The following is a 23378-nucleotide window of genomic DNA, read 5'->3' on the forward strand; positions in this document are numbered from 1 at the left end:
CTCAGTGATTGACTATTTTTTATATATATCTAAAATTAAAGTTATACTACTATAGTTTGTGGTATACCATGTATATAACGATGTCAATATCTACTGAAAATGATATATACCGTGAATAGATATATTTATGTAACGATATAACAGAATTGCGGTGTACCACAGTGAAATCTAATATGACGTAAAATTCTGGTATATCAAAAATACGATAAGGTTTACGATATGATAATTTTGGTAAGATATATCGTACCAAGACCCACCCGTGAGAGTAGTAATTTATTTATTGAGAAAATTATAAGTATTATTGACTAATAAAGTTGATCAATTGAATGTTGTTTTAGATTATTATTATAAATTGAGTGATTTTTAATATAATATGACAGTTAATGTTTTTTTGGCGCATATATATTTCCCGTCAACTCCAACGGAAACTAAATGATCTACCAAATCCGAAATCTCACTAAACGCTCAGATTCAAACATCCGAATCAAAAATTTCCGGGGAATATCGGTATGTATAGATTTTGTTATAAGTCCGTGTTTGTGGTGCTGTTAATCGCATCAATAGCGCGGAAATCTCGGTGCAATTCGATAGTCAATCCATCCAAAGTCAGAACTATCTCATGGAAACCTAGGTACTTATCGTTATGTTTGTAACATTCCGCCACCAGCTCCTCTTCTACCTTTTTCTGTGTGATTGATTTGCGTCCCGATTCAGAGCTTTTGTGTACGAAGGCTTTCTTACGGATGATGAATGCAATCATTTAATTTCTCTGGTGAGTTTGTGTATTCATTATTGTGATTCTCTTTTAAGGCGATTGCATTTGATTTGTGTGATTAAATTAGGCGAAATCGGAGCTGAAGAGGTCACAGGTGGTAGACAATGAGTCCGGGAAAAGTAAGCTGAGCGAGGTTCGGACTAGCTCTGGAATGTTTATTGATAAAGCCAAGGTATGGATTTTATGTTTGTTGACTGAATCCGAGTTTCAATGGTTGCAACTGTTTAATTATTTTGATTTAGATGGAACCTCTGCTAAAGATAGTGATGAAAACGTTTATGGATGCTTATGATAATTAGATCAGGTTAGATGCGATGCATCTCACCTTTTTGTCAATGATTTAGTGATTCCACTTAATATCTAACTTTAACTGATATACTGGTTTAGATGACGATCTTGTCTCATTTTGGGAGCCTTATTTAAATCTCATTTTACTGTGTTCCAAGTGTTTATGCATTTGAAAGGATTCATATAGTTATTGTAAAACTATAGGCACCGTGTTAGAAGCAACCAAATGTTTCTGAGTGTATTAACTGTAGGCACCGTGTTAGAAATATAAGGTGCTAAGAAAAGTAGGTTTTGTAAAACTTATTGTGCTGAAGCAACCAAATCATGATCAGATTGCTTGCCTTCTTTGAGAAATTTCTGAGTTCCACGATCTTAATTCTTTTCCCTGGCATGTGTTGCTACTGGGATCCTATTGTTGCTGGCATAGAAGACAAGATTGCAACGTGGACATTTTTACCAAAAGGTAACATTTTTTTCGAGGATGTGCAATAGAGTCATCACCACTGTCACCAGTTGATCATAACTCCTAGTTTGTTGATGATGTTTAGTACTATCTGTCTGAATCTATTTTGTTTTTGACTCTTATTTATGACATTGCAGTTCTTTTATACCTTTGTTCCATTGCAATTTTGAATGGTGTTTTTGTTAAATCTTGCAATTGTAGTCATATTCAAATTAATTGAATTATACCTTAATAGGAAATCAGGAACTTGGATTGATAGAACACATTATTAATACAGCCATATATACTTCATAGCCATAAATCTTATGATACTAAATTTTAACTAGTTTACCTTTCTCGTGTTGCTCTATATTTATCCATTATCTGCTTTCACTTTGTTCCTATTGTTCCTATCTTATCTAATCTACTGAGTAAATCCTTGAGTTTTTCTGTAATCTCTGTCATTATTTACTTTTAAATGGAAGCCTCTAGGTTTTATTTGAGGTCTTGTAGATTTATTATTTATTTTGGCATTCTTAAAGTTATGAGCTATGTGGTGGGCATTGAGAACTATGATTTGACTTACTACTGCTGCTGCTTGCAAGGCCTGATCTTTCATTTTTTCCATAGAAAATGGAGAAGACATACAAGTATTGCGTTATGAACCTGGACAGAAATATGATCCTCACTATGACTACTTTGCGGATAAGGAAAATATAGCTCGTGGTGGACACCGGATAGCAACTGTGCTTATGTATCTCTCTGATGTTGAAAAAGGTGGTGAAACTGTCTTCCCCTCCGCCGAGGTTAGTCATATCTCCACTTTCTGTTGTTCAAAATAATTGGTTTTCACAAACTCATGGCTGCTCAATCTTCAATTACTATATCATATGCTATAACCATGTACAATTGAACTCTTTGCTAGTTTTCTTTAACCATTATAGGACAGGAATTGTTCATAATAATAGGATATGATGGTTATGGATCAGAGAACTGTGAAGGATTGTTGCTGAAAAAAGCTGAGGGGTCCCTTTTTTTAGAAGAGCTTATTAGTTCTAGTTACTATATGAAGGCGTTTGGAGGCGTTACAAGATGTTAAAACTAGGTCGTCGAAATGATAACTTTTACTAATATTTATCAAGAGCCAAATGATTATGTTTTGATGATTAAGCTCCTAAAGGGACTTGAATTTTAGGAGTAAATACCAAACTCTGTTTAGGAGCTTAAAAATCTTAAAAAGCTGAGTGAAACTCAGCCAAACACTGTTAATAATATAATGCCATGTGGCAATCTGTTTTTCTACACTGAAGGTTCTCGTTTCTCACGAAATTGTGTCTTTCCTGATCACTATCCTTCCCTATTCATCCAAGTCCTTGATGCACTCACGCAGGAATCACCTCGTCGTAGGTCTGTTTCAACAGAGAAAGAGTTGTCCGAGTGTGGAAGACAAGGTCCTGCAGGTGAGACAATAAGTGAAGTCGTAATTGATTTAGTTAACGTTCTAGCTACGTGAGCACCAGTTTGAGCTCTTTGTTCATCTCCCTACATTTCCAGTGAAGCCACGCAAAGGGGATGCACTCCTGTTCTATAGTCTCTATCCAGATGCAACTCCAGATACCGCGAGTCTGCATGCTGGCTGCCCCGTGGATGAAGGCGAGAAGTGGTCTGCAACAAAGTGGATTCATGTCGATTCCTTTGATAAAGTCGTGGGCGGGCACTGCTCCGACTCAGATGCGAACTGCGAAAGATGGGCTTCCCTTGGAGAATGCAACAAGAATCCAGAATACATGATCGGCTCCTCGGATCTCCCAGGTTACTGTCGGAAGAGTTGCAAAGCATGTTAATTGTTTGACCTCCGTCTCACTAAAAATATAAACATGGATGAATTCTTGGTTCATACACATTTCTGTATCTTGAAAATGCCATTCCCTTGTACTATATTATTCTGGCTTGCTGTTGTTCACAAATTTTTGTAGCCTTAGTAAAAGAATGTCTCTTTGATCAATGTTAGGTGATATTCGGTTTCCTTAATAAAATAGTACCAAGATATAATATAGAATTGAATTGTGAGATTATTTTAGTTGGAGGGAGTAATTAATTATCATTATCCATCTAGGATTGAGTTGTGTGATTCAATCTCATGAACCAAACACACTACATATTTAATCATGAGATACAATCTTGTGAACCGAAAAGCCTCTTAATCTCTTATTATATACATAATCTGGGATAATTAAAGCCGTGATTATTAAGTTTTAGTCTATAAATTCATATTTATAATCTCCCGCCATTTTTGGCGCAAGATTAGTTAATAATGTGGATGATCCAAACAAAACACAAATTAAAGACAAACGCGAGAAATTACTTTTTAGCAAAACTTATAACCATTTGGATGTAATGTCATATTCATTTTAAAGTTCGTTAATCCCAGAGTTAGATTTATTAAAATCCATAATTAAGGTTTAATAATCACAATTAAAGACGAATGCATGGCATGTAGTACAAGACAAGAATGCCACCCCTTCCATTCGCCGTTCACCATTAGAGTATCCCCATCCGTGCTCTTAAATAAGAGCACAGAGATGGACCCGGACCCACTTTTACTCCTTGTCCTTAAGCAAGAGCACAACACCCACATCAATGCTCTTCCGCAAGGACAAGCTCAAGGATCTCACCATTCTATTATTCAATTTAAATACTTCAATTACTAAAAACATTTCTACAATATAAAAATACATTAAAATATAAAAATTACATAATTAAATCCTAAAAATAAAAATTACATAATTAAAAATCCTAAAAAATAAAAATACATAATTAAAATCCTAGAAAATAAAAAAATACATAATTAAAATCCTACAAATTAAAAATTACACATAATTAAAGACTAAAAAATATCCCCGTGGAAAACTAGTCATCTATCCCCAATGTTCTTCGGAGACCCCGTATAATTGGGAAAATTGAAAAATAAATTAAAAGTATGTAGAAAACGGATATAATTTATTGGGAAGTGGAAAAATATTTTTTTATTTAAAAACGATTTTTTTAATTAATTTTGATTTTTTTTAAAAAAAAGTAAAAAACAAAATCTATGTCGTTGGCCGATCGCAGCCAGCCACGTAAGCCTGCCCAGCGGCAAGGACGTGCTCTTATTTAAGAGCACCGCCCTACCGCTAGCAAGGACGGACAACGTGCATTGGTGAGCAGCGGCGTCCTTACCAGCGGCAAGGACGGACAACCTTACCGATGTGGATGCTCTTAGTTAGCTCAATTTGCCATATTTTGCTTGTCCTAGAATAATTGTCTTATTTACTTTTTACTATCATCTCCGATTCTCATTAGTTTTACCATTTTGCAATTTCGTCCGATTCCCATTAATTGTCCTTTTAATTTTTATTCCCTCCGTCCCCAAATAATATGCACTTTGGATTCAACACGAGTTTTAATGGAAAATTTATAAAGTAGGAGAGAGGTACAAAGAAAATTAATTAAAGTATTGTTAATGGAGAACGGGGATCTCACTTAATTAAAGAGAAAAGAGTTTCCAAAATTAGAAAGTGCATATTCATGTGGGACGGACTAAAAAGGAAATAGTGCATATTCTTGTGGGACGGAGGGAGTATTATATACTTTCTCCATCACACTCAAGATGTCTCATTTTCTTTTTTAGTTTGTCTCACTCAAAATGTTCACTTTTTATATTTAGAAATAAATCACTCTCTCATTAAAATATCCAACTACTTTTCTCTCTTTATTTATTCAACCTAACAGCTCCTCCTAAAATCCCACGTCATATAAAGCATTAGTTTTATATTGGATTGTGAGTGTAAAAAACTAGTGGAATGTGGGGTCCGCATACTAATAGTAGAATAATTGTAAATGGTTCTATTAATCGTGGACAATCCAAAATGACAAAAGGGTTGTTTAGATGGTGGGTAGAGGAATTATTATTTATTAAACATAACCGCCCTTGGATTTGGGCCGTCCCTCCCCCTTAGTGGGCCACTGCTGATTGAACACTCCCCACAATACTGTCAGACTGGGATGTTGGGTCCTTGGGGTTGGGATTTTACCCTTTTTGCAAGAATTTTTAAATTTCTACTCATCTCTATAGCAATTTTCACCCACTTCTCATTAAATATCGAAATGAGAAGTAAAAGTTGTCCACGGGGGCAACGCAGTTGGTTTCGGAGGGACAGAGTTGCAAGAATGAGCAAATTCTCACAATTACCGTGTAGTTGCGACACCTCTTAACTGCGTATCATAATTGAATGATTGAACACCTCTCACAATCCTGTCAAATTAAAATGTGAAGATACTTTGGATTGGGGTCTCAACCTTTATGCAATAATAAATTTAAGGATATTTTTGCAATAATAAATTAAAGGAGAGAGTAGAGAGAGTTGTTGAACAACCGCGGACATAAGGAAAAAAAAACGACAGCAGCTACTGTAGGATCTGATTCTCTGGTCCATGTTGTCGACTTAGGTGTCGAGAACTGGCAAAGGGACCAAATGGTACAATTATTGGTTTTCTTACATGTGCGGTTAATTCATCTAGATCAACCGTACAATCTTTGTCCTATGCAAATAATTCATTATATTTACACATTTTATAAACGTAAATCCAATTGTTTTCTAACTGGGGCCTCCAACAAACCTAAAATTTTCGTAGGCATCTATTTTTCAACTAACATCAAGGCTCCAGCATCATATCTGTATTCTCTGAAAAAGGATTCTGCAATCTTGTGATTGCTACTATTAAAATGTACTCCATTTATGTGTATATTTTAAATAAACCTATTGAGTACAAACCCATCCCACATCTCTTTTCGCTGTCACTATATACGAACCATACTAATGAAACTCTATTAGAAGAAATTCTATGTTCAATATCATTAGCAAGAATCCTTGTGTTTCCAAAAAAAATTATTCATGTAAAAAATTCAATCTTTTATGATTTGTGATGAATATATTATGATAATGAAGAGCAGAGAGCTGTACATCAGCTGACAAGTACAGATTCTCCCCCCTCCAAATTTAATATTCGCAAAAATATATGATGAGTATAATTGTAGGTGAGAACATGTAGAATTTTGCACTAATAAAATATAATAATGATGAAAAAAAAAGAATAGTTGGATAGAACATGGGGGTCATATTTGGAGGCTCAATTGTGATGCCATAGTAGCAAACTATATGTTGCTGATAGTCCAAAACTGTACTGCTAGCTATCACCATTTATATCTCTTCTAACTGTTCTTAAATGTCAAACCAAACCTGCCTTATTGTAGTAAAAATTAGTAGTACTATTTCTCTAGATCTTCATTTTTTGATCAAATGGAGGTTCAGTTGCAAAGGAGCTATATTGAATCTATTGAAGCCTTGTTTCGTGAGGTAACAACACAACACAACGTGGGGAAACTGCTGTCATAACTTGTTTTGATGTTTTTGTATTTGTTTGGTTGAAGGGAGTCTTGGATGCTCAGTTTGAACAGCTGCTGATGCTTCGGGATGAGAGCAATCCGGATATTGTGATGGAAGTGGTGACCCTTTTCTCTGAAGATTGTCAACGAATTCTCAATCAACTCTCCCAGACCTTGTCATTATTCCCTCTCTATCTCCCTCTATTATGATGTGTGTGTGTGTTTTACAGTTATAATAGTTGTTGGTTGCTGCATATGTGCAGGAATGAGCAGAGTGTGGACTTTAAGAAGGTTGATGCTAGTGTGCACCAACTGAAAGGTAGCACCTCAAGGTAATAACATGCTATCTGTGTTTGTTTGTGTGTGTATTTTGTAATCAAAGAAAAAAGCAAATTGTGTGATTTTGGAATTCTAATATAACTTTGATTTTTATGGTGAATGTACTACAACACTGGATTTCTTGATCTCAATTCCAAACATGGTTTGTTTGTACATTGTAGTATGATGTAATAAAACTATCAAGATAAAAATCAAAGGGACACTTGTATACTATAGTAGATAACATTGAGTAAGTCTTAACAACTGAATACCTGTTTACTCTTTTCTTTTACAGTATTGGGGCTGCGAGACTGAAAAATGCTTGTATTGCCTTCCTCAGCTTCTGTGACGCCCAAAATGTTGAAGGGTTTGTACGGCTTCTGGATCTTCGTCTTGAAACGTGATTGATGTCTAAATGTAGCATTTTTTTCCTGCAGGTGCCTTAGATGCTCGCAGCAAATCGAGCACGAGTACTTGCTACTGAAGAACAACCTGGAAGCTCTACTGAGGGTGCGTAAAGAACCTATTTTCAAGCATTGAATCTCATTCATTTGGTTGACTTTTAGTAGTTGTGCGATAATTTGTGTGCTCGATTTCAGTTAGAGCAGCAGATTGTGGCAGCTGGTGGAGTGGTTCCCGTGTTGAACGAATTCTAATGAGGCGAATGGGGCAGCTGTGTTGGTAGTGAGTTTTTTTGGTGGTACCAGTTTGCCGAGTTTAAGGTTACTTTGAGGTTTCTACTTGTGAAAACTGGTTGTTTTTTCTAAGTTTGGATACTCCTCTGTTAATAATGCATTATCTGGTCTTCAAAAAATGTTGTTGAATCTCTTACTATCCAATCACTCAAGTCTTTAACATTTGAAACCATGAAATATTATATCATACTCAGTTATCATCATAGAATGCAATAAACAATTTCATCATAGTAATCAACTCTTGACATTTCTGTAAGAAGATGACTGCTTTTTTGATGCTAGACCTCAATGAATTTTCTGTCTATGTTTGTTTACATTACTCTAAAAAACCCTCTAAGCGGGATCCATATTTACATTAAAGCTGATTGTAGGTGAAAATAATGTCAAAAGCATTTACTAGAGCTGTTAATGAACATTTATTGCAATGTTAAACATGGCCTCTATTGAGGCCATATCTCAGAGTCCGTTTGGTACACGGAATTGGAATTGGAATTGAATTGAAATTGGAATTCTATGGAATTGAATTGGAAGGAATTGAATTCTAATTCAATACCAAATCCTATGTTTGGTATAATTAAAGAATTGATATGGAATTGTATTATAATTCTAAATCCTTTGTTTGGTAACTCGAAACAAAGGATTTGGAATTGAATTAGAATTCAATTTAAAATTTTATTTTTTTTAAATTAATTATTTTTAATAATCATCACATTTCTACTTTTTTTTCTCATGCTTCAAAATTCAATTTTTTTTTATTAACATATCATAAAACTAGTACTGTTATCATAATTAAAATAATTAATTAACGATAATTAATTTATATTATCAACATACAATATACTCCGAGTTACATATATGTAGTGTGTGTGCTTATAGAATTTAAATACAAGATCAGCATTATACATAGAAAACTATGATCATGTTAATTATATACTCCCTCCGTCCACAAGCAATAGATCTATTGTTGTTCGGCACAGGTTTTAATGTATAATTGGTAAAGTAAGAGACATGAGGAGAAAAAGTAGATAAAGTAAGAGAGATGAGGAAAAAAAGTAGGTAAAGTAAGAGAGATAGGGAGAAAAATTGAGTAAAGTAAGAGAGAGGAAGAAAATGTGGGAAAAGTATGAGAGATAAACTTTCCATTTTTAGAAAGTGATCTATTTTTTGTGGACGTTCCAAAATGGCAAAAGTGATCTATTTTTTGTGGACGGAGGGAGTATATTATAACTAATAACATAATTATCAAAAATACATTTGCATCTAAAGAACATAATAAAAAAATATTTTTAATCACTTATTTGAATAAGTAAATGCAAACACACTGAATCAAATTACAAAAGATTAAGCTGCACATTTTTGTTGCAATGTGTAAATAAAATACTCCATAAACGCCTATGTCCCATAGGAACAGATCCAGCGGATTAGGAACAACAAATGGGTTCATTATTTCACCAAAATTCCCCCTTCTGAAGCACGAAAGTCTCGCTGCCCTCTCGATGAAACCAGAATCAGCTGGAAAGTTAGACAGCATACCAGAAACAGGCGGCATGAACGTACCCCCTCACAGCATTGCACTTGGGTTCCAACCCAAATCAGCCCTCACGGAATCAAGGTTACTAGAAGTGCTAACATCATTATGCACATTCGCTTACCCAAAATTTTGTCCATTAATCGAATGGTCCAATGAGGGTTGAAGGGTCGAAGGATCACTGATTAGATCACCCATCTAAACCTCCCAGTGGAGAAGCCTCTTGATCTCCCTGCACTTATCCAACGAAGTGCAGATCACCAAGATATCTCCACCACCTCACTCTCTGAGACCACCAAATCCCGGAACCCTTGAATCTTGGCCTCCCAAGCTCTCCTTCCTAAACGAGGCAATGGCACGAATAACATAGACAAACGAGGCAAAAGTTCCTCATACCCAGAACTAAAAGCTACTCCATAATTGCATGATTAAAAAAAAAAAAATAGGAAATAAAAGAGTAGCTCTCATAAATTGCCTTATGTTTTGTTTCTTTCCCACTTTAATTAAATGCAATAATTACATAAAAATCACGTCAACGACACCAACTATCTATTCTCAGCTTGAAATGTGATTGAATTCCAATCATCTAATGCAGTTTAAGAAATAGTTCTCAAAGCATGAACCTTTATGCTCAATTATAGCTTATAAACTGTATTTTGCACAAAAATAAGGTGAAAAATGTGAAATGCATCGAATGTGTTTACAACAAAACGATCAATTTTTTATCAGCAAAAATATGGAACAACTTAAATGTTAATACTGCAATCGTTAACGACCATCACAGTTCGCATACAATCAATAATTACAGCATTGAAAAAAAAGACATCGATTTACAGAGTGAAAGATGAAATTTAAATGGAAAAATGCGAAGAACTTTGGATTGTTACCTGATTATCAATCGATCATAAGAGATGAAACTGGGGTGCATCGCAGTTGCAGAGAGAGAAAGCGGCTAGGGCGTAAAGAAGAGGGAGAGAGAAAGCGGCTAGGGCAGAGGGAAAGGAGAAATGATCCAATTTTCTTCTTTTTTATACGACCCGTTTTTATTATTGACCCGTAAAGATCCGCGCGCGTTTTTTAAAAGTTGACCCGTTTTTTCATGGAATTGAATTAAAATTTGACCGTTTTTAGAATTTGAATTCAATTCCAAATCTACATATTTTTGTATTGTCAAACAACGGAATTGGAATTGGAGCTTCCAATTCCAACTTCACATCCCCAATTTCGTGGTATCAAACGGAGCCTCATTTCATTTCTGTGGAGAACTTCATATGCTTATCTGCTCTCCACATTCTTGTGAAGTGAATCTATAAAGGTTACAAATTCCTATTGTGAAAGTTTTGAATGGTGATGATAATGGATCATTCTTCCCAATTCTTTGAGGAGTAAATCATTCTTATTGCTTTTACCAAACAAAAATAAAGGTTAATGATCCTTTTTCTATGTCCATATTGTGTGTGTGAATCCACAATTATGTTGTTAAATTTTAGTTTTCATGGATCCTTAAGTTTTTTCATGAAAAGATAAAATTTTAGTATTTTTTTTTCTTCTAATTTTTATTGCAAGTGTACATTTATGCATATTTATTTTTTGCACATTTGATGTGCTAATTATAGGAGAAAATAGTGGGAAAAGAAAATCAAGAAAGCTGTAGATCAACTGAAAACATGACCTTGAAAAAAGCATGTCTTAATTAGATGCATTTTCATATCATTTAAGAGAAGAAGTCCACATTCTTCTCTGCATTTCAAAGCTTCCAATCACAGAAGATTGTTTCTCATCACCAAGTTGAGTAGCAAAAGTGTAATAACAGGCAAAAGGATAACACTTTAGCAGGGTTAATTCTATTTGTGTTCTAGGATACAATAGCCATTCCAAATTAATACTGGACTTTATTAATACTGGATCATGCGTCTTCCGTTAATGAAACGCATCACATTCATGCGTCTTAGGGAAAGACGCATGACCGTCATGCGTCTTTTAATTTTTTAATTTTTTTATTGAAAGACGCATGAGGGTCATGCGTCTTTCCCTAAGACGCATAAGGGTCATGCGTCTCTATTTTGAACATAAATCGCGACAGACAGAGGCAGAATACCATTCTGTGAAAGATGAGAGAAAAAAAAGCAGGCAGCGCGACTTTGAGCCAATTTCCGGCGATTTCGTTAATATTGCCAGCGATTTCTTCCATCTTGTCGTTATATTTAGGTAAGTTTATCTCTTACTCTTAATTATTGAATAATATTTTTAGATTAGGTTGGTTTTCCCTGATTTATTAAATTAGGGTTCATAGGAAAAAAAATTGTCCCTAATTTTTGTATTTGTTATATTTTCTTATGCAGAAATCATGCAAATATTTGTGAGTTTGTATTGGGGTGGTAAAATAGTTCAACTTCCACACTTGGGTATTTGTTATGATCCACCTCGGGCGAGAGGCTCCATTATATTGAATTCGTGCGTTTCGTATTCTGAATTAGTTGCAATGATATGTGGTGCAATGAAAATAGATATGAATCAACACGTCATTCAAATATCATGGAGACATTGTCTAGTCTTTGCATCCACTATGAGTTATATATGTACTGAGATTTACACTGATCAAAGTGTGGAGTTTATGTTCAACGATGCTCAAAATTCTACTCGTTGTATTGAATTGTTTGTTGAGTATTCACCTGTGAGAAGTTCAGAAATCACACCAGGTGTTGATTATGGCGTTGTTGATTGTGGTATTGGATCATCCGCGAGGGTTGAACATGTGAGCTCTGATCGTGATATGAGTGTTGCAGATGCTGTTAATGTTGGTATTGGAATAAATAACGACTTAGATGTTGCAGATACCCTTGATGATAATACTCGCATTGTACGAGATAATGATGAACCATTGTCGCCAGTAACATCTGAGGCAGATGCCAGTCTAAGTGAGGATTCTCTTGGTGATGCTTCTGATGATGAGATAGTAGTTTGTAAACCCGTTGTGCAAGGTGAACAACCACTTCCGAAATACGTTCCCAAGGGGATAAAATTCTTTCGCAGCTTACCAAGTGGTCCTTCTGAGGTACCTGATGAAGTTGGTAATGAACACAACAACATGTACTGGGATGAGAGACATCCATATCAGATTGGTATGGGAACAAAATTTGACTCCAAGCTGCATGTGAAGACGGCTATGACTATGTGGAGTTTGTGGCATCAAAGACAGTTTAAGGTCGTTGAGAGCAAGTTAAGAAGGTGGCATGCCGTATGCAAATTTCCAGCGGGAACGACAGAAGATGGGATAGCTATTATCAGCGAGACCGACGCTGAAAAAACGAATGAATGCTCGTGGGAAGTCTCTGTTACACAAAGGGCTCATGATGATCTTTGGGAAATTAGGAAGTGGGTGAGACGACATACTTGTGAAGGTCATCGTGTGAATAGAGGACATGCTAACTTTTCATCAGCGATGATTGCTCTGTGTATACGACATCAAATACAAGAAGATGTTTCTTTCAAGGCCTCGAACATAAAAACCTATATTCATGAAAGATTCAATGTGGTGATCAGTTACAAGAAGGCATGGTATGCACGGAGAAAGGCTTTAGAGATTGTCTTTGGTGGATGGGAGGAATCATTCAGACAGTTACCAAGCTACATGCTTGAACTGCAGTCACAGAATCCAGGCACAATTGTTGAGTGGAAGCACAACGAGCTGTTGAGTCACAGACGTAAAAAGGTGTTCAGTTATGTTTTTTGGGCATTTGGAGCTGCTATACATGCTTTTCAGCTGGCCCAACCGGTTTTAACAATTGACGGGACTCATCTCCGAGGAAGATTTAAAGGTAAATTGCTTGTTGCTTGTGGTGTTGATGCTAACAAAAAATGCTTACCTATTGCATATGCCGTTGTTGATGAGGAAACTGGCGACAGTTGGACATGGTTCTTGAAACATGTCAGAATTCATGTGGTGAAATACCAGAGGGAGGTGTGCATCCTATCGGATAGGCATAAAGGAATTTTCAAGGCTATGGATTCTGATGAATGGAAAAAGGAGCCAAAATGTCACCACAAATTTTGTTTGATCCATGTGAGGAAAAATATCTTGCAGATGTGCAAGGGTCCTACAGTGAAAGGCATAGGCATGGTGTGGGCATTGGGTGCTACAACTCAAGAGCGTAAATATAAGAGAAGACGGCGTGCACTGCATGAGGAAAGCCCTGATGCGATACGACAGCTGAATAGGGCCGGAAAAGAAAATTGGTCTCTTTGTTACGATGATGGACTTAGATGGGGGGTTACCTCAACAAACATGTCGGAGTGCTACAACAATGTTTTGAGGGGTGTAAGAGAGTTGCCAATTAGAGCTTTGATTAATCTCACATTTTGGAGAACAGTGGAATGGTGGGCACAAAAGAAGACAAAAATACAGCACACCGAAGGTCGTTTAACACCGTGGGCGAGGGACAAACTTGCTGAGAATGATGCCAATGGGCAAAAACATCACATTTCTGTACTTGACCGAGGATTAGGACATTACCAAATTCGAAGTCAGGCACGGTTAGAAGATGGGAAGCCAAAGGGCAACAATGTACAGAAGGTGCAGTTTGAAGATTCTAAGTGCACTTGTGGGAAGTGGCTGACGTGGAGAGTTCCTTGCTCACATGCTTGTGCAGTTGCTAGAGATAGAGGTATCGCTATGTTTGAGCTCATATCTACAAAATTCCACAAATCTACATGGGAAGCATAGTATTCTAGTCCTCATCCATGGGATGCACCAAGACACGAAGATTATTGGGCTAAACCTGGATGGAAATTGGACATCACCCCTGAGCAGTTGCTTCCTCGAAGGCGTGGCCGTGGTAGAAAGAAGAGGATACCTAATCAAATGGATGTCCGCGAGGAAGGTGAACCGAAAGCTCCCCGCCGTTGCAGGAATTGTGGGCAAGAGGAACATGATCGAAGAAATTGCTCAGTCGGTCGTGTTATGTAGTTTCTAGCAGCCTATATGCACAAGTAAGTTCTTATAATATTTCTTGCTTTAAGTAGATAATAATGTTGACATAATAACTACTTTCTTGCAGTGTCTTGAAGAAATGAAGGTTTATGCTGCTATGTGTGTCACAGTGTGTATTTATGTATTTGTTTTCTATAATTGTGAACTTTTGTAGACAAATTCCAGAAAACAGGGTCAAAAAAACTGCAGTAGCGTTATTAGTGTTGGACTACTTTTTCTATAATTGTGAACTACTTTTTTATTTTTATTTTTTTCTCACTATACCAAATCATATTAGTATTTCCTTAATTAATATGATTAGCTTATTTCCATCATAAAAAAGTATTCAATTAAACTATAACTAATCTCTACCATAAGCAACTTGATGTTGTTGCTGTTTATTTTTAAAACCACGTAATATGATGATTTTTATTTTTAAAAAATTTGGCAAGAATTCATCTTAAAATATAACACCATAAACCTGTTAATCACGTAACAAAACAACAATATATAATGAAAAACAAGTTCAAGAAAAAACCAATACAAAGTTTTAAAAAAAAAGACAGAAGTACACAAAATATACATAACATTACATCCTTCCATAAAGAGCTACTTATACGACGATGGTGTGTATTTCGACGGTTCAATCCCCTTGTTCTTCCTGGATGGAAATCTCTTCATCACTTTGCTCACATACTTCCCAACCCCGGTACGTGATGAACCCTCCGCAACTGGTCGAGGTTGTACGTGGATGTTCTGAACAATGAAGAACTGATGCATCTTTTCCCAATCAGTACCCTTCTTACCACGGCGATCATTTTTACCCAAATGATCGGCGTTTTTGAGCATCCTATCTATGGATTGAGGAATCCCCTGGTATCGACATACGACCAACATACCAAATAAGTGTCGCACATATAGCACTCATTCACATCATTGCAGTAGTCTGGCAATATGCGATCCACATATGGTGTCCATACAAACTACAAAAAAACCAGCAATGCACGCAAATTAACTTCATAATAAATTTATACATTACGTAATCAGAAGAGAAAGTCACCTGGCCAGGTTTAATCAAGGATATTTGATCACGGTAATGCTCCACCGAATATCTAGGAGCATTTCCTATCTGAGTAGTTCCTTTCCACCTATAAATAAAATTGGTGTAAAAAAAAACTCAAGATGCATAAACAAATAAATGTTTAAATATATCACCTGGCGCCACATGGCGTATACGGCTCGTGCACAGGCGCTACTACGAATGACGGCCTCAATGTAGGCATTCTTTCCCACGCCCAAAGCTGCAGAAGAATCATGGGCCCGCCCAACTCTTTCCTCTTGTCCATGGAAGCCTCGCACAGATAATGATACAAGTACGATAAAGCTGCACTTCCCCAACTAATATTTATCACATCGTCTTGATCCTCAAATGCATTTAGCCACATGAAAGGAACCTTACACCCAGTAGTGTCTGGTAGAATCAGTCCTCCTAACAAGATTAAGGCATGGATACGTGCCCTTTGGATGTAGACATAAGGAGGTAGGTCATCACCCAAAGGTATCCTTGTTTGGTTGATCAGAGCGGTCATCAGCATACCGCCTTGCTTTGTCTCTGATGCTGCATCGGGTATCCATCCCAACAAATCTCGGCACTTGTTGGGCCAATCAGTATATCTGGTATGATGGTCACGGCCTGTGAAAACACGACCGTCCGCTCTCAAGCCCCACAGGACTTGCACATCTTCTAGGGTGACTGTCGCCTCTCCAACCGGTAGATGGAAAGTATGTGTCTCCGGCCTCCAACGCTCAATCAAAGCAGTTATAAGCTCGTTGTCGACCTTCATCGACTTCCCATATTCGATCACGCCTCCAAAACCAAACATGTTAAGCCAATGCCTCACATTGGCATGAATATTCACATCCCATGTCTTACTTTCCGTCCGGCGAACTTTGAAAATATGTGATGTGCCTTCCGTCAGTAGTTTATTTGATATGTGTTGTTTCTGAAGATATAGAACTGACGGATCTTCAGGTCCATATAACAATTGCCCTCTAGAACTTGAAGTTGACATCTAATCCTACAAGATTTTCACAAAACAATAATTACAAACAAATAATTCACAAAACAATAACTACAAGATATCATTCTAGTGTGCCTGTTTAATACAGTTGCTCCAATAATAGACAAACTTTAGTAGAACTTTTATCTCATACTATGCAACTGAAGGCATAATGGTTAGGGGCCTAATGATGGTTAGGGGCCTATCCCACAAATAAATTAAGAATCCACCCAATTTAACAACCCAATGTAAGATGAATTTCTCACATTAATTTCTGAATTTCGTCCATAAATTGGAGACAAAAGACTTAACAAAAATCTCAAGATTCAACAATCATTCTTCACTAATTCGATGAATTTCACAACTTCAATAATTGGATAAATTTCACAAACATATAGAATCAATTGCTTGCATATCATCAACAAACACCCGTTACAATTAACAAAACAGCAAATTATCAGCCTAATTGAACAATTTCATCAAAAACCCTAATTTACAAAATCACCTAAAACCAAAACAAAAAAGCCAATAACCAACCAATAAGTGAAGAATGTTGAAGGATTGAAGAAAACTTACCAAAATAAAACGAAAAATTGGAAGAAGTCGCCGGAAATCGCCTAAAATCGCCAAGAATCGCCGCTGCCGTTTTTTTCCCCGCTGTACGTTCTGCGTCTGAGTTCTGGAGGTGTGTCTAAATTCAAATTAAAGACGCATGTGCGTTATGTGTCTTACCTATAGACGCATGTGCATCATGCGTCTTTTAAAAAATAAACACATGATTGTTATGCGTCTTTGGTTAAAACGCGTAACCCTGATGCGTTTCATTATAGAAAGACGCATGACGGACATGCGTTTCTCCCAAACTGGGAAGCTAAAAAAACGCAGTATTAAGATGGAATGGCTATTGTATCCTAGAACAAAAATAGAATTAACCCCACTTTAGCATGCCAAGATTCCTCACTGTATACATCGTCTTCAGGAACCACTCATTGCCTCCTAAGATCATTGCACCAAGAATTTCCCCCAAAAATATATCCTGCAGAAGGTAAACAGAGACATGAAGTAAAATTCACAATTAGAAACATAGGTGGCAATTTAAAGATGTTTCTACTATATATACCACATGTTGATATCTGGGATGAGTCCTTTTTAACTTGTGCAATCTTGAAAGCAGACGCCTTGCGAATATTGATTCAGGTGTCTTGTTTGTGAGGCAGAGGCTGGCTAAAACCCCATTGAATCGACTGACTCGTCGCTGTACATTGAGTGGGACTAGTGCGATTTTGTGTCCCGACTCAAAAACTGTCTTTGCAGCTAAAGGATCAAGAAACATGTTGAGCTCTGCAAATTTGTTTGTTGGAGTGTTGATGACATTTCCTTTATCTGTTTCACTATTGCCAATGTGCCCTCCAACTAACAATATCTCCTGCAGATTTAGTGAAAGAATCAACATAAATTATTACACAAACATTGTTGGATATTTTAGTGTAATTGGGTTAACTTGATTGATCAGTATTATCATAATGATACATCATATAAGTATGGAAGTGCAGAGTGCACGCTTATTTGAATTCATTATGATGGACGGGGGTCCGGGGGCAGCGCCCTCGGGTAGCGGGGTCCAAGGGGCGGAGCCCCTGGCTGGGGTCGAGTTGTGTAAGAAATTCATCCGGAAATGTAATTTCTGAAAGTCAAAGGTCTAATTTGCAATTTTGGAAACCTTTTGAAAATTAGTTATTTACGGTTTTCCCCCCAATAGATGCACTGGTTCATCTACAGATGCACTGGTTTATCTTCTTCTTAATCTGATCGATTCCTTTGGTTCGAAAAACTTCTCGAACATCAACATACATAAGCTCTGATTTCTCTGAATTGTATCCGATCAAATATTTTGGTAGAACCACCGAAATTGATTTGATCTGAAACTGATTTATCACGACTTTCAGATTATCCGTTTTTGTTCAATATTCAAAATCTCCATAACAAAGATCAAATCAATAGAAAATGTCGAACAAGGAAACGGTGAAGGAAGGAACGAAAGGTTTCGCGAACTTGGATAAATTTGCTGGCCAAGATTTCAGACGTTGGCAAAAGAAGATGCATTTCATGCTGACGAATCTCAAGGTTGTGTACGTTCTGAGTACTCCCATGCCCGAGGCTGTTGAAAATGAAACTCTGGAACAGACGAGGAGGCGGATGAAGTGGGAGAACGATGACTACATATGTCGTGGTCACATCTTACGGTATGTGTGATTCTCTATTTGATGTGTATCAAAATGTTGAGTCTGCTAAGGAATTGTGGGATTTTCTCGAAGCCAAATATATGGCAGAAGATGCCTCTAGCAAGAAATTTCTTGTTGGTAACTTTATTAACTATAAAATGGTTGATTCGAGGCCTATCATGGAACAGTACAACTAATTGTTGAGGATATTGAGACAGTTTTCCCAATATGATATGAAAATGGATGAATCCATTTCTGTCTCTAGTATTATTGATAAACTGCCACCTTCTTGGAAGGATTTTAAAAATAATCTGAAACGCAAGAAGGAGGAATTGAACTTGGTCGAACTTGGAAGTGATTTCCAAATTGAACAGTCCATACGTGATATGGAAAAGGGCTCTGTTGGTAATACTGAAAACATGGTTGGTTCTTCTGTGAACATGGTGGAAGAGGGTGAATCCTCAAAGGCTGGTAAAGAGAAACGTAAGTTTCAAGGAAAACGGAAGTTTCAACGGAATAACAATAAGGATGGGAATAAGAAGCCTAAACTGACTTGCTGGAAGTGTGGCAAATCCGGGCACTTCAAGAAGGATTGTAAGTCTGGAAAGGGTGGAGGAAAATGGAAAAACGAGTCTGGTACAAGTGGATCTAATGATCCTGAAAAGCAATCAGGTTCGTTTTCTGTACCTAGTGATCATTCTGTTGAGAATTATTATGCATCAATAATCTGTGAAGCATTTTATGTGCAAGATGATGATCTTTCATGGTGGATTGATTCGGGTGCAACATGTCATGTATGCAAGGATCATCAATGGTTCAAGGATTTTAAACCAATTGAAGATGGATCTTCTTTGAAGATGGGCAACGTTGCAACTGAAGCAATCAAATGAATAGGAACTTTTAGCCTAGTATTTACTTCTGGAAATTCCTTAGCATTAGATAATGTTGTATATGTACCAGGTATTTGTAAGAACTTAGTTTCTGGTATTATGTTGAATAATTGTGGCTATGGTATTATGTTGAATAATTGTGGCTATAAACAAGTGTTAGAAAGTGACAAATACATTCTGTCAAGACATGGTAATTTTATTGGTTTCGGTTATCTATGTGGTATGTTTAGGTTGAATCTAGATGTTTCTTTTATTAATAATTCTGTTTGCATGACTTCTACTACTTTGAGTAATCATGCTAGTAAATCAGAATTGTGGCATGCTAGACTTGGACATGTACATTATAGGAGATTGAAAGAGATGTCGAAAATGAGTTTAATACCAGCATTTGAGTTGAACAATGAAAAGTGTAAAACTTGCATGTTAACTAAAATAACTAGACAACCTTTCAATAAGAATGTCAATAAAGTTACTAAAGTATTAGAACTTATACACAGTGATTTGTGTGATTTTCATTCGACTCCATCACTTGGTAATAAAAAGTATGTAGTTACTTTTATTGATGATGCTACTAGATTTTGTTGTGTCTATTTATGCCATTCAAAAGATGAAGCTCTTGATAAATTTAAAATCTTTAAAGAAAGTGTAGAGCTTCATCATGGTGTGAAGATTAAAGTTCTTCGCACTGATAGGGGAGGTGAGTATTATGATCCAGCATATTTTGAATCTACTAGTATAATACATCAAACGACTACTCCATATACACCACAACAAAATGGTGTAGCTGAAAGAAAGGATAGAACGTTGAAAGAAATGATTAATTCAATGTTGTGCTATTCTGGCCTAAGTGGAGGATTTTGGGGTGAGGCTATATTAACAGCCTGTTATTTGTTGAATAGAGTTCCTAATAAAAGGAACAAGATAACCCGTTATGAACTTTGGCATAAGAAACCACCAAAACTGAGTTATCTCAGAGTTTGGGGTTGTCGAGCTGTGGTAAGACTAACTGACCCTAAAATGAAAACCATAGGTCAAAGAGGTATAGATTGTGTGTTTATTGGATATTCTGAAAATTCTGCTTGTTATAGGTTCTATGTCATAGAACCCAATGACTATGTATCCGTGCACTCTATTATTGAGTCAAGGGATGCTGATTTTGGTAATGAGGATAGATTCACATCTATATCCAAACCAGGAGACATGATTGCAAGGTCTAGTAACTCTGGTGTAACTGAAAAAGTGATTGATACACCTCCTAGTGCTAGGAGAAGTGGTAGAGTAAGAAAAGCTAAGTCTTTTGGAAACGATTTCCAATTGTACTTACCAGAAGGATCAAGAAATGAAATTAATTTTCAATATCAATATTGCTTTACTATTGGTGATGATCCAATGACCTACAAAGAAGCTATGGCTTCAAGGGATTCTGCATTTTGGAAAGAGGCAATCCAAGAGGAGATGTATTCTATAATCCAAAATGGTACTTGGAAACTGACTAATTTACCACCTAGCTGTATAGCTTTGAATAGTAAATGGATCTTCAAAACGAAGATGAAGGTGGATGGAAGCATAGACAAATATAAAGCCAGATTGGTTATCCAAGGCTTTAGACAAAAGGAAGGAATTGACTATTTCGACACCTATGCTCCTGTTGCTAGGATTGCCACAATTAGATTATTGTTAGCCCTTGCTGTAATACATAATCTTGTAATTCACCAAATGAATGTTAAGACTGCCTTCTTGAATGGTGAATTAAATGAAGAGATTTATATCAAACAACCAGAAGGCTTTGTCATGCCTGGTAATGAACATAAGGTTTGTAAGTTGGTAAAATCTCTTTATGGACTAAAGCAAACCCCCAAGTAATGGCATCAAAAGTTTGATGACGTGGTGTTGTCCAATGGTTTTGTATTAAACCAAGCAGACAAGTGTGTATATAGCAAATTTGATGCTACCGGTAAAGGGGTTATCATTTGCCTATATGTGGATGACATGTTGATCTTTGGTACTGACCAAGATCAAGTTGATAAAACAAAGGAATTTTTGTCATCTAAATTTGAGATGAAAGACATGGGGAAGACTGATGTGATTCTTGAAATTAAGATCACACATGGAGAACAAGGAATCTCCATTTCTCAATCACATTATATTGAGAAGGTGTTGGAAAAGTTTAACTTCAAAGATTGTTCTTCAGTTAAGACTCCTTTTGATCCTAGTGCAAAACTCGTGCCTAATAAAGGAGTTGTTGTGAATCAGCTTGAATATTCAAAGGTTATTGGATCACTAATGTATGCTATGATTAGTACTAGACCCGATATAGCCTTTGCGGTTGGAAAATTGAGTCGATATACTCATAATCCAAGTTTAATCCATTGGCAAGCAATGAATTGAGTATTTAAATACTTAAAAGGTACCATGGATTATAGGTTGACTTATTCTGGATTTCCTTATGTTCTTGAAGGTTATTCGGATGCAAGTTGGATCACCAATATGGAAGATCATTCTTCCACAAGTGGTTGGGTATTCCGTCTTGCAGGTGGTGCTATATGTTGGGCATCAAAGAAACAAACTTGTATCACGAATTCAACAATGGAATCGGAGTTTGTGGCATTAGCAGCAGCTGGTAAAGAAGCTGAATGGCTAAGAAATCTAATTTATGAAATTCCATTGTGGCCTAAACCGATATCACCTATATCTATCAGATGTGATAGTGCAGCTACCTTGGCTAAGGCATATAGTCAAGTGTATAATGGAAAGTCTAGACACTTAGGTGTTAGACATAGCATGATTCGTGAACTCATTATGGATGGTGTGATATCTGTGGAGTTTGTGAGAACTCATGATAACTTAGCCGATCATTTAACCAAATGGTTAAGTAGAGATTTTGTGCACAAATCGGTTATATGGATGGGATTAAAGTCCACTACAAATCTATGATATTAAGATACTCAATTCCCATTTAGTATGACACTAGATGCAGAATTCAATGTGGAAGACTTAATATTTGGAGATTGGAACACATTTGAAAATCGTCCCAAGGTATGTGTTCGGACCTACAAGTTAAGGAGGTTGAATGTATATATTCTTAATAGTTCTTTTGAAAAAATTGCAAATGTAGGTGCAAGAATAAAGAGGCTGGGACTTGGTTTCGACATGTTTATGAAGGATAAGGACGTAGGCTAGTAAAATATAGTGTCAAGATAGAACATATTCGTATGTAAACTTTTGTGTACATTATCTTCGTGTATTCAATGTGAGTTCCCAGGGTTCAATCCTTAGAGACACCCGGGGTATTCGAATATTTGGAATGTGTAATGTACTAAGGTGGAATTCAATCGTTACGATATTTCATTTATGCAAAAGTTTGAACGTGTTAAGATGACTTGCTTTAGTTAATCAAGGATTGCACTAATATAGGGGAGGAATGTTGGATATTTTAATGAAATTGGATTAACTTGATTGATCAGTATTATCATAATGATACATCATATAAGTATGGAAGTGCGGAGTGCATGCTTATTTGAATTCATTATGATGGACGGGGGTCCGGGGGCAGCGCCCCCGGGTAGCGGGGTCCAAGGGGCGGCAGCCCCTGGCTGGGGACCAGGTCAGCTTGGAAATTTTTTATTTCCAACGAAGTTGCTGTGTAAGAAATTCATCCGGAAATGTAATTTCTGAAAGTCAAAGGACTAATTTGCAATTTCGGAAACCTTTTGAAAATTAGTTATTTTCGGTTTCCCCCCAACAGATGCACTGGTTCATCTACAGA

General features: G+C 36.6%; 2 protein-coding genes, 1 long non-coding RNA gene and 1 pseudogene across 3 annotated transcripts; 3 read left to right on the top strand and 1 right to left on the bottom strand.

The window, feature by feature from the left end:
- The first annotated feature begins 434 nt into the window (after positions 1-434).
- LOC125191638 (putative prolyl 4-hydroxylase 4) lies at positions 435-3510 on the top strand. Its single transcript, XM_089057426.1, has 7 exons — positions 435-631; positions 715-772; positions 843-946; positions 1468-1526; positions 2136-2311; positions 2896-2965; positions 3060-3510. The coding sequence occupies exons 1-7, from the start codon at positions 510-512 to the stop codon at positions 3347-3349; spliced, it is 879 nt and encodes a 292-aa protein (XP_088913552.1). The 5' UTR covers positions 435-509; the 3' UTR covers positions 3350-3510.
- Positions 3511-6385: 2875 nt separating this feature from the next.
- Positions 6386-8171, top strand: LOC125197204 (histidine-containing phosphotransfer protein 1-like). The gene is made up of 6 exons (XM_089057696.1): positions 6386-6901; positions 6976-7106; positions 7194-7262; positions 7544-7615; positions 7686-7758; positions 7848-8171. Exons 1-6 carry the CDS (start codon positions 6845-6847, stop codon positions 7902-7904), a joined length of 459 nt encoding a protein of 152 aa, XP_088913822.1. The 5' UTR covers positions 6386-6844; the 3' UTR covers positions 7905-8171.
- A 1042-nt stretch (positions 8172-9213) lies between these two features.
- LOC125193430 (uncharacterized) lies at positions 9214-10479 on the bottom strand. The gene is made up of 2 exons (XR_007171579.2): positions 10359-10479; positions 9214-9811 (listed from the first exon to the last, which is right to left on the bottom strand). It is a non-coding gene; the product is annotated as an uncharacterized LOC125193430 (long non-coding RNA).
- Positions 10480-11818: 1339 nt separating this feature from the next.
- Positions 11819-14437, top strand: LOC125220701 (uncharacterized; annotated as a pseudogene).
- Positions 14438-23378: the final 8941 nt, after the last annotated feature.

Source organism: Salvia hispanica, chromosome 4 (genome assembly GCF_029641045.1).
Source record: "Salvia hispanica isolate PSC_SH4W2 chromosome 4, Shi_PSC_v1, whole genome shotgun sequence".
NCBI classification, from domain to species: domain Eukaryota; kingdom Viridiplantae; phylum Streptophyta; class Magnoliopsida; order Lamiales; family Lamiaceae; genus Salvia; species Salvia hispanica.